The sequence below is a fragment of the Hipposideros armiger genome, unplaced genomic scaffold (assembly GCF_001890085.2).
Source record: "Hipposideros armiger isolate ML-2016 unplaced genomic scaffold, ASM189008v1 scaffold_70, whole genome shotgun sequence".
NCBI classification, from domain to species: domain Eukaryota; kingdom Metazoa; phylum Chordata; class Mammalia; order Chiroptera; family Hipposideridae; genus Hipposideros; species Hipposideros armiger.
In genome coordinates, this window is record NW_017731420.1 from 605,144 (window position 1) to 620,336 (window position 15,193).

General features: G+C 42.8%; 1 protein-coding gene across 1 annotated transcript in view; it reads left to right on the forward strand.

Annotated features, from left to right (window-relative positions):
- Nucleotides 1-514: 514 nt before the first annotated feature.
- Nucleotides 515-15,193, forward strand: part of LAPTM4B (lysosomal protein transmembrane 4 beta) — a gene marked incomplete at its 5' end in the record, with an annotated part of 95,499 nt that continues 80,820 nt past the window's right edge. The window contains 2 exon segments of the mRNA XM_019642524.1: nt 515-755; nt 758-921. Coding sequence (XP_019498069.1) covers nt 515-755; nt 758-921 — 405 coding nt within the window.

Here is a 15,193-nt window from a genome sequence, read left to right on the forward strand (position 1 = left end):
TGGGAGGAAATAATCCCAAACTATCTTTCAGCATCTCTTACAGCTCTGTGTTGTGTATCGCAGAGACCTTGTGGGAGTAATTGGATAGATGACTGTTTCTTTGGAGTTGCAGTCCTGATTAAAAACGCTATCCGAAGCACAGTGAGGATGTCCTTGACCCACATCCTATTTTCTGGGAAGAGCTTACTACCCCAGTAATTGAGCTGGGAAGATGAGACAAATTGCTCTTGGCGGTCTCAAAAGCGGTTCAAAGTACTGCAGTTGACTGGAATCACACCCTGCAGTTTTCCCTCTTCCAGTGTGTAAGATGCCAACAATGATAGCACTGCACCAGCAGATTATCTGCAAGATAGAAGTGGAAGGGGAGAAAACCACCGCCAGCTAGACTGTAAAAGAACCTTAACCCCGTGATAGAGTTACACGAGTGACCAAATGAGGCAAGGAAGACGAAGACCCGGAACTCCACGGCGGGCTGTCTTTGGGACCCGCCGGTGGTGCAAGATTTACTTAACACTGGGCTGGCGGCGGCCGCAGCTGGCTGGAGCCCGCGGTGACGTCACCGGCCGGGTCACGTGCCCCGCCCCCTCCTGCCCCTCCTTCTCGCGCCGCGTTCGGAGCTCCGGGTCCGGCCGCCGCCTCTCGAAGCTCTGGGCAGAGGAGCAGAGCGAGGGCTGTAGGGCGAGCAGGCAAGCGGGTACGAACCGGGCCTGAGCCGGAGCGGTCGGGGAGCCGGAGGCAGTCGCGCGGCGGCCGGGAGTGACGCGGCCGAGGTTCCTGCAAACTTGGGTGCGCGCTCGCGCCACAGCGCCCGCGGCCGGAGCGATGAAGATGGTCGCCCCCTGGACGCGGTTCTACTCCAACAGCTGCTGCCTGTGCTGCCATGTCCGCACCGGCACCATCCTGCTCGGCGTCTGGAACCTGGTGAGCGCGTTGGGCTGCGGCGACGCGCCAGGGGCGCCTCTACCAGGGAGGGGGCGCCAGGACTCTGGGACCCCGGCCCGCGGCCTCGCGTAGCTTTTCACCGATCCAAGTTGGCTCCTGGCTCGGCCTTGGGTTGGGTGACGCCGGCGCTAATCCTCCTAAAGTTAAATGATTAGAAACTTAATTCTCTGGGCAGGCGTGCCCGCGACCGCCCCGGCTCGACCGACCTGTGGCGGGGGTCCGCTCGGGGCCCGGAGTTGGGGGCATGTCGGGGGTGCGGGTGGGCCGAGGCCCTCCTCAGAGCCCTGGGCAGAGCCGGCTGCGACCGCCTCGGAACCCCGCGGTTTCCGGTGAAAGTGCTCTTGGTGGCCGGAGAACTCCGATCTTATTTGCGGAGCACGTGTTTTCCTTTCCTTTCTTAACGCGGGTGGGCTTGATGTTTTGACGGATTCCGACGGCGTCGTGGGGCGACCGGGCACGTTTTGTTAGCCCTGCGGTCAGGGCTGCAGACCCGGCATGCCCGTTTCCCTGCTCCCGTCTAGCCTCGCGTTGGCTGTGCAGTCTCCAGCGCACGTTCGGATCCCGAGTTGAAATGGTTGGGGGTTCTTATCACACTCGTAATGGTTAAACCCCACACGTTTGTTGTGAAGCCGTTACTCCAAGAAGGGATTTGCTTGTGATTGACTGCCTTGTAGTCGGCCTGGGGAAGCCATTTTACACCCACTCACTTTCCTGCCCACTCACAGGTGGTCCCTTTACCTTCCAAGCAGACACCGCTTTTAAGATCGTATTGGTATGGGGAGCGATGATTATCAGGGGCAGTGAAGAAACCTGATGGAGTCTTGTCCTGTGCCTTCTCCAGGTTGATTGTGGGTACCCCTAGACTGCACCAACATTGAGTCGGATTCCCTTGCATTTCAGGTTTTGTGACATCTTGATGGAGGGTTACACCCAAACCACTTTTCAGTGACTACTACTCTTATCACGAGGAAATACCTTAAAATAGTAGTAAAATGGACTGTAGAACTTTTTAGTGAGAATTCTTAATCTTCAGAGGCTTTTTTGTTGATTTATATTCAAAATTTTAATACAATATGGACACTTTGTCTAAATTGTGTCATGTGCCATTTTAAGCAAAACATCCCCCCCCCCAGGCATTTGGTGTTTGCTGTGCTATTTATAGTTTCAAGTTCTTTAGTCAGTGCCTATCACAGGACACACAATAGAAATTTTTGGCCTTGAAAGCTTTCAACCAGATCTTTGGTATGTGTGGGTTCTTGTGCAGTGTGAATGCAGACAACATCAGCGTCTTGGCTCAACCCTAACTTTGCTAAAAGCCGGGAAATCTCTTTATAGAAATTTAAAATTACTGTATAGCCAAAGGATAGTAGATGGCTTCAAAATATTAGTGCTTTTATTAATGATCAAGACTACTTTATACAAATATCTTATGTCTTGAAAATGTTCAAATCTGCAGACTTGCAAGTACATCAATGAATGTAATTTGTAAAATGTAGGGCACTGCATTAGGCAAATGTACTGCGTGATCTACAGGAAAAATAAATCTACTTGAGCCCTATTGTTGGCTGCAAGCCAACAAGACGGTATTGGTGTGATAAAAGGAGAGCGCTCTGCATGCTTTGTCTACTTTTGGAGCCTGCTCTTGGTGGAAAGTAGTTACTGGGTGCATGTTTTAGCATTTGGAAATATATGGGCTTTTGAAAGATAATTGGAAAAGTTTTTAGCAGATGTAAGAATGCCACTTTAGGTAAACCTAATTAACGGGAAACCTGGCTTTAGTACTGATAATCTTTATTAAAAATTCTTTTTCATTTCATAAAACAGTTTAGACTTTTTTTTTTAATCAGTGAGTTTCCTTCATTCCTTTAAATAGAATTTGGTTATCCAAAACCATGATTTTCATGAATAGTTTTAAGCTGAGGGAGCAGAGGCATTGAAGTACCTCTTCTTCCCCCACCACTCTCACCTCACCAGCCATGGGATAGAATGGGGTCAGTTATCAGAAACGGGCAGTTTTCAGGGGGGAGGGGTAGGGTTATGGGTAGATATTCAAATAAGAGTCAACTAGAAGGGCTCTTCCTTAAACTAATAAATAATTGCCTTTTGTGCCAGATAGGTAAAATGGGTATTCTTTATGCATTTTCTAATTGTTTTCTACCACCACTGTTTACTGAGGTCCAGTGTGGCAGGTACTATGCTAGATGTTTTGCATAAGCTTGACTTTTACATATTCCTGGTGAGGTACTTTTCTTATTCCCATTTTATAGATGATACCTAAGCTCAGAGAGCTTAGGTGATTTACATAAGGTCTTGTGGTTGTAGTCTGAGTGATGTTTTAGTCTGTCCCGTTTCCACTGTTTTTCCTTTTTTAAAGTTAGTTGTGTGTTTTGTTTTTGTTTTGTAATAATAAAGGTTTTCTTCAGTCCAGTAACAAAGCCTATTGATTTCATGTATTTATATATTAGAGATCATTTTTTTCTTTGTTTTACTTCCTTGTATTGAGGCATAATTTACATATGGTGAAATTCACAGATATTAAGTGTACAGTTCATTGAGTTGACAATGCATACACTTGTGTAACCCACACCCCTAGAGAACATTCCAGAACCTCGAAAAGTTTCCCTGTGCCTCTTCCCAGTTAGTTCTCAACCACACACATCCCCACCCCACAGGTAAGTTTTACCTATTCGTATAAGTGGAATTATACTGCATATATTCTTTTGTATCAGGTTTCTTTCACTTAGCATAAACCTTTATGTTGTTAGAGTGTATTAGTAACTTGTTCCTTTATATTGCTGAGTATTTTATTGTATGAATATACCACAATTTGTTTACCCATTTGCCAGATGATAGGCATTAGGATTGTTTCCAGTTGCTGCTCTGAACATTCTTGCACAAGACTTTTTGTGGGCACATGTTTTTATTTCTCTTGAGTAACCGAGGAGTAGAATTGCTTGTCATTGGGTAGATAGATGTATGTTTAACTTTGTAAGAAACTGCCAACTAGTTTTCCAAAGCAGTTGTGCCATTTGATTCTTCAACCAGCAATGAATGAAGTTCTAGTTGCTTCACATCCTTGTTAACACTTGGTGTTGTCAGTCTTTAATTTTAGCCATTCTGGTGGATGGGTAGTGGTAGCTCATAGTGGCTTTAGTTTGCATTTCCTTATGACTAATGACGCAGAACAGTTTATATTTGCTTATTGGCCAATTATATATCTTGTTCTGTGAAGTGCTATTTACTGCCCACTTTTAAAAATTGGGTTTTGTCTTTTTTTATTGGTTTGTAAGAACTCTCTATATTTTGGATATCAGTCCTTCGTTAAGTATATACTTGTGAGTATTTTCTCCCAGTGTGTGGCTTGCCTACTCGTTTTATTTTTTTTTTTAAAGATTTTTTTATTGGGGAATTGGGGAAGGGGAACAGGCAAGTTGTCCTTCAATCTTAGTTGTGGAGGGTGCAGCTAGCTCAGCTCCAAGTCCAGTCACCATCCAGCTGCCCGGCGGCAGCTCATGACTGCTCATCTCAAGGTGCCTTGTTCAATCTTAGTTGCAGGTGGGCATAGCCCACCATCCAATGCAGGAGTCAAATCCGCAACCTTGTTAGGAGCATGTGCTCTCACCAGCTGAGCCATCCTGCCACCTGTTGGCAGCTCAGTGGCAGCTCAGCTCAGGTGCAGCTCACTGGCCCATGTGGGAATTGAATCCACGACCCTGTTGCTGAGAGCTCCTGCTCTTAACAACTGAGCCACTCAGCCAGCCCCCTTACTCATTTTCTTAATGGTATTGCTCGTAAGACATCCTGGGGCCAAGAGACCAAAGAAAGAAGCTGCCAACTCCAGCATTACATCACAAGCCTATTTAAGGGAACTTACATACCAGGTGTCTTGGGCAGCTTCACGACAATGTGGATATCCTCCATACCACATGGCAGTTGCTAAAGAATTATATGGAACAAGGCGGGATGGATAGGGGTACAGGGGTATGACTCATCCCAGATATGGGGAAAATGCCTTACATGCTTGCCCGGAGCAGAGCAAAGTCCTGTTCTAGGAACCAGCATGCCTGGGGCATAGGGGAGGGGTCTGTCAATCAGTCTCTGAGGGGATTTATGGGAAGCAATCTCTGCCTCGGATCTAGCTGGACCTAGCTTGAGGCTTCATTAGCAATGACTGCCATGGAACAGTTTCTACTCCAACAGGGTATTTTCATGAACGGGAGTTTTAATTTTGATGAAGTGTAATTTGTCATTTTTTTTCTCTTATGGTTCGTACTTTCTGTGTTTTAAGACCTCTCTGCCTACCACAAAGTTATAAAGACATTCTTTTACATTTTCTTCAGAAGCTTTATGGCTTTAGCTTTTGTAACTGTGATCCATTTAAAATTAATTTTTTTATTATGATGTGAGGTAGAGGTTTGTATGTTTGTTTTAAAAGGCAGTTTAATCACTTATCCTAAAAAAAGTTAAATGATTACTTAACCTCTTTTTTTTTTAAGATTTTTTTTTATTGGGTAATTGGGGGGATGGGAACAGCGCTGGGGAATTGGGGGAAGGGGAACAGACAAGTTGCTGTCGTTTAGTCCTTCAATCTAGTTGTGGAGGACGCTGCTTCACTGGCCCAAGTTGGCACCATCATTGTGCTCTTCCCAGGCGAGGCAGATCAGTCGCCGGCTTCTGGACGGCCGCTCACTGCGGCTGCTGGCCGCTCACGCTGGCTGCTGGCCGCTCACGCTGGCTGCTGGCTACACACGGTAGCCCATGGCAACCCACTGCAGCAGGGGCTGCAGCCTATGCCGTCGCCAGCAACTCATGGCAGCCCAGCTCCAGGTTGAGCTGTTGTTCAGCATCTTAGCTGTAGAGGGCAGTGCCACTGGCCCTCATATGTGGGATCCGAACCGGGGCCCTCTGGCATCCCAAGCGAGTTCTTAACCATCGCGCCACTCGGCCGGCCCGATTACTTAACCTTTAATATCTACAAACATTTCTAGAAAGATAAGAAAGATGCTTATCCATCTTAACAGAGAATGAAGACTGACTTGTCCTGGTTTCTAGAGGGATCATGATATGAAAGAAATACTTTAAGCAGACTAATTGCTATATAGTCTTCTGGGGTTTCCTCTCTTTCTTCAATAAAACTTAATGTTCTAAACCTGAATCCATTAACTCCCTTCCCAAATTTGCCCATACTCTAGTCTCTTTTTACCATCTATCTAGACTCTCCACCTACTTGTAGATGCATCTGTTTCTCTTGCCACCTTAATCTCCTCCTTTATTCCATCTCCATGCCTTTATTGATTTTTGCTCTCCCTCCTTATTACTTCCTTATTCTGTCCCATTCTTATTCTTGCTACCATTTCCCTCATTTGGGCTCTCATTAGTCCTCACTTGGCTATTATAATATCTCATAGCTTGTCTTTTTGCTTCTAGCCTTGCCATCAGTAATCCATTTTTTTCACAGTCTATTATCGATCCAGTTCTGAAAGGTATTTTTCTGAAACACAAATATGAACTTTTTATCCTCCTAAAAACTTTAGCTCTCTATCCCAGGGAAGGTCTGTGTATTTCATGACCTGTGTGTTTCAAGCCAACTTAAATTGTCTTAAACAGTTAACACAGTGGGCTGGGCCACAGTCATTCCTCTCTCCCACCTTCTTCCCTTTCCAGATTATCCTCTGTCACGTCCAGCGTGGCAAGGGCAAATAGGTCTCGAGAGGGGGCAACGCAGATTGAATCAAGTCAAAGAGACAAAAGTAAGATAAGAGCGAGACCAAGGGACTCAGCCACAGAAGACTGAGCCCTGAATCGGGTCAGTGCATGGCTTTTATTGAGAATTTTCAAAGAAGTAAAACTGCTGTCAATCAATTAGCAGCCTTGGGTGATTTGTGTGCCTTAAGGCCTCTTACCATTAACATATCCCATTGTGTTCCAACAAATGCTATGCCTTCACACATCCTGCCACATAGCCCCAGAACACTTGTTACTGTGTCCTCCCAGGGGAGATAACTATTATCATTCCAATAGGTCCCAGTCACCTGAGACACTCCCCAGAGAGCTTTACCGGCCTCAGGTCATACCGAGACACTCCCTCAGAGAGATTACTGCCTCAAGTCATACCAAGGCACTCCCTCCTAACTAATAGGGTTAGAGGCTAATGCAGGGGGGGTGGTATTGGAATCGGCTGTAATGCAACAATCCTCCTTTTTGATTCAAACGGCTGCCAATTTGCCAGTCTGTACCTAAGCTCTAAGACTGGAGATTCATTATGATTTGACAAACTTAAGTTGCCTCTGCATCCTTTCATCAGAGGCCAGGGTTCTGTGACTGGAATATATTGATGAATTTAGGTCTGGGATATTCTCTTGCCCTTGAACAATAGATTAGGAGGGATATGAGCTGGAGTGGGATTAACTTTACTTAAAACACCAGCTTGAGAGCAGAAGGCTGAGTAATTTCCCCAGAGAATCCACAGTTTTATTGGGAGGATGAGGAGGAAAGAATGTTTGGAGGACAACGAAAAATGCTTAGGCTAAAGCCCTCATTTCTTATAGAGTATATTTTACCATCAGGACCTGAGTTTTTCTTGGCACACTCAAGCATACTTTTTCCCTTGTAATTTCTTTCATTGTTTTACCGGGGGTGGGGGTAGGGGGTGTTAGTGTGTTTTAAAAAATGAAAAAAAAAATGGTACTGGTAGTTGAAAGCATCTGTCATTGACACCAGAGATGGGTCATCTTTTGTGCATATTATCCTTTTTATCATCATCCAAGTATATTTTAGAAACTTAGTCATTCAGCAAATATATACTGACTGCCTCTTGGTGCCAGATACTATTCATAGGATAGTTGGCCATATATCAGATTATAAAGGATGAAAGAGCTCAGAGTAGCTGGTCTCTTTGGCTTTCTGACCTCGCCTTCCAAATAATCAACTAGTTCACTTTGAAAGTCACAGCTTGCTTGTTTGTGTACCCAAGCCTGACAGGGTCTCTGTACTCTGGGAAGTTCTGGTGCAATAACTATTGACTTTTGTCTGGGAGTAATACTAGATAGTAAAACTGACCTCTTGTATTTGTAGAATGATTGATAATTTTTAGAGGGCTTTCATATTTGTTCTTATTTAGACCTTAAAGCAACCCTAGGGTCAGGCACAGTAGGTGGTGATATTCTCATTTAAGATTAATAGTTTCTTTCCAGCTGTCAGATTTTATAACTTGGTTCATAAGTCCAGGGCAAAATATAGACTAATTCATAGTACTTATGTAACCCTTATTGCCTAGTGTTTTCTCTACTATATTAGATTGTAAAAGACTGAAATACTAGTGTAAAGAGTTTGGATATTATTCTGTAGGTAGTGGGGAGGCACTGAAGAGTTATGAGTGGGTTGATGGGCTGAAAGCAGTTTTTAAGTAAGGTTAAAATGTCAGGCTGTTTTATATATTTTTATTTTAAAGATTTTATTGGGGAATTGGGGGAGGGGAACAGTCAGTGTTGGGGAATTGGGGAAGGGGACCAGCCAAGTTGTTCTTCAGTCTTCATTGTGGAGGGCGCCAGTCGCCATCTGGCTTTCCCGTCAGCAGCTCGTGACCTCTAAGCTCAAGGTGCTGTGTTCAATCTTAGTTGTGGGTGGGCGTAGCCACCATCCCATGTGGGAGTCGAACCAGCAGCCTTGTTGTTAACAGTGCATGGTCTCCACTGAGTCATCCCGGTGGCAGCTCAGCTCAAGGTGCCAAGTTCAGTCTTAGTGCTGGTGGGTGTAGCCCATTATTGAACAAGCAATCTTGTTACACCAGCTGAGCCATCCTGCCACCTGTTGGCAGATCAATGACAGCTCAGCTCGGGCGCAGCGTCACTGGCCCATGTGGGAATCGAACCGGCAGCCCTGTTGCTCAGAGCTCCGGTCAAGCCAACTCTTAACCAACTGAGCCACTCGGCTGGCCCTCAGGCTGTTTTGGAATGTTACAATCCTCCAGAATTGAGATAAAGCCGGTACCCTTCTTTCCAGCACAAGTCTCTTATTTGTGAATGGTGCGAATAACATGGATGGGAGTTTGTATTGGTTAGCGAATGATACAAGTCTCTCTTGCCATTTAGACTTTCTCCATCTGAATTCAGGAATCAAATATATTTGGAGAGTGAAGGGTACTGGATTTTTGAGAGATCTCCAATGAGCTGTTTTTAACAAGTACAGGTACCCCTCTCCCTCCACACCTAATATGAAGGATCAAGGGCAATTGTATAAAATATTGGCTGGTGAAGATTCAGTGGCATTTAATATCTTTTTTAGCTTTTGTTGCACGTTATGATAGATGTTCATCAGAACATTTTAAAGATGGGCTGGCCAAGAAAGAAGTTAAAGATTGCCATTAAAGCTGTTTTGTTAATATCAATCTTTCCGGGACCAACTTTAAATATACTGGGTAGCTAACTTAACTAAGAAAGCATCAAGTATTAAAGTTGTTAATGTGCGTTTTGCACTATGATGTTGTTATGTTTAACTACATGGGTAATATATTTGTTTTATCAGATTACTTTGAATCTTGCCAGGAAGGAAGAGGCCACAGTTTTCCCTGCCCACCCCATACCGTTGGGGCAGATATATGTATTAGTGTTCATAAAGGGATACCGGTAGAAATAATGTATGAGCCCTAGCAGCATAATTCACTGCTTTCTCCTCTTCTCAGCCCCAACGGCTTTTAGTAGGACTTCTGGAGCCTTGATAAAAATTCTTAAAGAGGGCCAGCTGAGTGATGCGTTGGTTAATAGTTGACTTGGGACGCCAGCTCTGAGCAGCAGGGCCCTGATTCGGATCCCACATGAGGGCCAGTGACGCTGCGCCCCCTACAGCTAAGATGGTGAAAAACAGCTTGACCTGGAGCTGGACTGCCATGAGTTGCTGGCGACAGATTAGGCTGCAGTGGGGTTGGCCTGCAACGGGCGAGTGCTTTCGTGAGCTGCTGTGAGCGGCCGTCCAATGGCCGGTGAGCAACTTCCTCACCTGGGAAAGGCACAAATGATAATACCAACATGGGCCAGTGAAGCGACGTCCTCCACCACTAGACTGAAGAACAAAAGGACAGCAACTTATCTGTTCTCCTTCCCCGATTTCCCAACGCTGTTCCCCTCCCCCAGTTCCTCAATAACATCTTTAAAAAAAAGAATTCTTAAAGAGCTATAAATGGTTAACCCATTTTACTTGAAGCAAAATAAAAATTAAGCAAAGATAACACTTCACTTGCTCTTGACAAACTTTTAAAAGTTTAGAAATGCCTCTTTGCGGTTGCAACTTCCAAGGGAGAATTATTTCTCAGGGAAATCTGTGGGGGCCAACAAATGCTTGAGGAAATACAATATCAAATTATTAGTAAAAATAAGCTTGAGCTTACTTCTTTCTTTTATTAACCTTGAGCTGTTAAAATTACATGGCTTGTGGTTCCATGTGCAGAGATGGTAAAGCAGTAATACGTGCTGATATTTGTGTTGACTAACAATAGAAGGCTTAAGGGTTGCAAAAGTGGAAGCATTATAGGTTGGAAAAAAAGAAGCACTTATGGAGTCACCTATGGAAGACCAGATGGGACGCATCAGAATGAGGCCCTTTTTTAGTGAGCTCTCAATCTTCCTGGACTGGAGATAAGATCTTATAAATGCCCTAAAGTTGAATGGCTGATTCATACCAACTCAACTCATAGGAGACTGACACAAAATCAGAATCCAATTTATTAATATTCAGTGTGGAAATATAATTGTCATTGAGTTGAATACTCCTATACTTAGGCCTCGTATTTCTTTCCTTTAGAGGACACTAAATTATGATCGTAGAATGATTTGAGTACTTAATATCTATTCATGAAGACAGCCTGGCAAGTCCAACCTCACAGAAGAGGTAACATTCACGACTAAAAAGAAGTCTCCAGGTGGTGACTGTGTGATTCTTCCAACTATACTTAAAGAGAAGGGTTTGGTTCTTGAATAGTCCTTTGTTGAAGCCTCAGTTTTAATTATCCCACCCTTGACCTAGAACTGCTGGTCTAGGAGTCTTTTTTTCTCTTCCTTTTTAAGGTAGGATTAAAGTAGGATTCTCTGATATATTTATTTGGTTGTCGGAAAAGTCATGACACATTTTTGCAACGAAAAACAGAAAAAATATGTCATGACTTTTCTGACAACCCAATATTTTCGCTTTTGTGTTAATATTTACTTTGTGCTCTGTGTTTGTTATGGTATAGATAAAGCTACTGTAACAGAAATGCAAAAATGCATACTTAAGATAGTTTATTTTTTCACGTTAGCAGTCCAGCAAGGGTTGGCACTCTTCGTTATGTGAGGCCACTCATAGGCCACCCAGAGCTGGTGGGGGCAGCTCTGCCATCCTAAATATGTGGATTCCTTCAGTGCTACTAAAGGGGCTGCTTCCTTTATCCTCATCTGCATGGTTGGAGAGAATGCACCAGCACCATGTTTGTGTTCTGGCCTGATAGCAGGGAGAAGTGGCACCTGGAAGACAAGCAACTTTATTTTTTTAAGGATGTGAAATGGAAATTGTACACATAGCTTTTACTTAAATCCCAGTAGCCAAAAATAAGACATGACCTAGCTGCAAGCAACGCTGGGATATATTATCCGTAGCTGGGCATTTATGTAACCAGATCAGGCTATTACTGTGAAAGAAGGGGAGAAGAGATTGGGAGGGCGTCTACTAGTCTGGCAAGCCACCTAAGGGCAGCCTTCTTTCTAAGATTCTGTGCCCAGTGAGCAACCCGTACTAACTACAGGTGCTTTCATTGCAGTCTGCAAAACAATACTTGTTACTTCTCAGTACTTCAGTTGTCCTCTCTAAATTGGAGTTAATAATTCTAAAAATAAATAATTATTAAAAGGTATCACAAAACAGTTTAAACAAGTTATAAAAATAGTTATGATTGGACAAAACTAAGTAGTTTTCAAATGTAAATGTATTTTTCCCAAGGTATGTTCCATGAATAGAGTTTTAAACTGACTGTTCAAGAAATTTTTAAGATAAAATGAAGGTCACGTTTTAGTATGAAAAGACATATAGTTACCTGTATAAGACATGAAATTCAGGCCTGGCTGAGTGGTGCATTGGTTAGGAGTTGGCTTGGGACTCCAGCTCTGAGGAGCAGGGCCTCAGTTCGGATCCCATATGAGGGCCAGTGATGCTGCGCCCTCTACAGCTAAGATGGTGAACAACAGCTCAACCTGGAGCTGGGCTGCTGTGAGTGACCGGTGATGACGTAGGCTGCATTGAGGCTGCAGTGGGCTGCTGTAAACTATCGTGAGTGGCTGGCAGCTGGTGTGAGCTGCCATGAGCCACCGTGAGCGGCCATCCAATGGCCGGAGAGTGACTACCTCACCAGGGAAGAGCGCAATGATAATATTATTATGGGTAAATGAATCGACGTCCTCCACAACTAGACTGAAGGGCAACTTGTCTGTTCCCCTTTCCCAATTCGCCAACGCTGTTTGCCTCCCCCAATTCCCCAATAAAATCTTAAAAACAGAACAAAAAAAGACATGAAATGCCGCTATTAATAGCTTATGGATCAGAAAACTGTAACTGCTTATTGATAAGGACTTCCCATCTCAAAATAAAATAATCACAGAAAATTTAAGCCTAGAAGGTACATTTGATGCTTATCCAGTTTCTTCCCTTCTTCCCTCTCTCCTTCCTTTGTGCCTCCTTTAACAAGATTTTGAGAACTTCCTGTGTGTTAAGAACTGTGCTAGGTACTGGCAATACAATGGTAGTTCAAAATAGACGTAGTCCTTTCCAACATGGAATGTATAGTCTAGTAGAGGAAAAACATATTTTCAGTGATTAATATATATTAATGTAATCATGCAAATAAATATTGGAACATAATTGTGATAAGTACTACAAAGGAGAATGTGTGACACTGTGATAACATAGGAGAGTTAGGGATGGAGGTGGAAGTGTTGGTGAGCCTGACTATTTGTCTTTATCTGGAGAAATTAATCCACTTACATTAACAGTAATTACTAAGATATTAGGACTTATTTCAGTAATCATTTCTGTCTTTCTATCCTTGTTGTCATCTTTCATATTGACTGAATTTTTTCTTTAATTTTTTAAAAAGATTTTATTGGGAAATTGGGGAAGGGGAACAGTGTTGGGGAATTGGGGAAGGGGAACAGCCAAGTTATTCTTCAGTCTTAGTTGTGGAGGGCGCAGCTAGCTCAGCTCCAAGTCCAATTTCCATCTGGCCGCCCGACTGCAGCTCGCGGATGCTCAGCTCAAGGTGTCATGTTCGGTCTTAGTTGTGGGTCGGCGTAGCCCACCATCCCATGCGGGAGTCAAACAGGCAACCTTGTTGTCAGGAGCACGTGCTTTCACCAGCTGAGCCATCCTGCCACCTGTTGGCGGCTCAGCTCGGGCGAAGCTCACTGGCCCATATGGGAATTGAACTGGCGACCCTGTTGCTCAGAGCTTGTGCTCTTAACCAACTGAGCCACTCGGCCGGCCCTGACTGAATTTTTTCTTATCGATTTCTCTCTATCTGCTATTTTGGAAGTTATACTCTTTCTGTTACTGCAGTGGTCCATACAAGAAACTTTGACACATATACTTATCAAAGTTTAGAGTTAATAGTATCTTGCCTTCTTTTTGAACAATTAACTGCAGTCATTTCATGTGTTTTAGTGTCTTTTTTTAAAGTTCCCCAAGGCATCGATCTGTATAATCAATGTTTAGAATTACCCACATATGTACATCTCTTTGTCCATTTTTTTTTCAATCACTATAATTTTTATTTAAAAAATAGATATTTTAATACTGAAAATTTGGAAAGTGCATGACCCGTCATTTTCTTTTGTACCTCTGACCTACTGTCTAGGATCACTACCCTTCTGTCTGTAGTATGTATTTTTAAACATCCTTTAGTGAGTATGTGTTGGTGGCAAATTCTGACAGCTGTTCTTTGCAAATATCTTTACTTGGCCCTCATTCTTGAAAGACATTTTTGCTGAATATGTAGTCCTAGGTTGATAGTTATTGTCTCTTTAACACATTGAAGTTCTCATTCCACTGTCTTTTAACTTATACTTTGCTGCTGAGAGGTCTGTTGTCATTCTTACTGATATTTTTTTCTGATTCATTAGGTCTGGGGTGGCTTTTGGGGTTGTACATCAGTGATCAAGTCTGGGTGATGACTGATGCTGCTGGGCTGCAGACCACATTTTTCGTAGCAGTGGGTTCGTGGACTCATACATTTCTGAGGCTGAACTCCTTTTCTTCGAATCATGCCTATATATTGGGTTGTCAGAAAAGTCATGACATATTTTTTCTGTTTTTCATTGCAAAAATGCATCATGACTTTTCCAACAACCCAATAGTTAAAACTTTGACTATTAGTTTTTATTTTTTCAAAAGAAACTGAGTGGAATAAGTAACTGATGGCTTGGTGATAAGAGCCAAAGTATAGTTATAAGGAGCAAACTTTAAGTTAATAACAGAGAAATGCCATAGAGCTTTTGTGAAAATGTTTTAAAAATTAAGTTAGTGAATTACAATAGAGACTTTTGATTCTTTTGATATTTTTACCTGAGAATATTTCTTTGCCTGTTTTTTCCCCCATCAGCAGTTTAGAAATTAAATGGGAGCTTCTCAAATACTAATCTTAATATTTATTCTAAAGTAAGTATATAAACAAGACTAGAATATTAAAGATATGTACTTACATTAGTAACAGTGATTTACTAGATAGTCTTTTCATTAATTTACTTTGAGAATAGCTACTAAAAATGATCTGCAGAGTCCATCTACTTTTGAAGTAATCTGATACTTTTTTCTTTTAAATGATATTATAGTAACAATATTAGATGTTGACAACACCTTCAAGAATGTTCCATTACCTAGATTCATAGAAATGACTACTTAAGGCATATACTTTATGAATGGAAAAGAGAAAGGTTTATTCAACAATTTGGCATTGTGATCACAAAACATTTCTGTGTCTGGGAGATGGTTAGATTATAATACACCACTGCATTTGATTTTTTTTGTGTGTGTGTGTGAAATACACGTTTTTTAGAATTAGTTTCAGCTGTACAACACAGTGCATTAGTTATACTTTTTACCCCTCGAAGTGACAACACCCCTCCCCCAATCCACCGCCCCACTTTCCCCCCAATATCATACATATCTATTACAATTCCCTTGACTCCACTCCCACATTATACTCCACGTCCCATTACTATATATATATATATATATA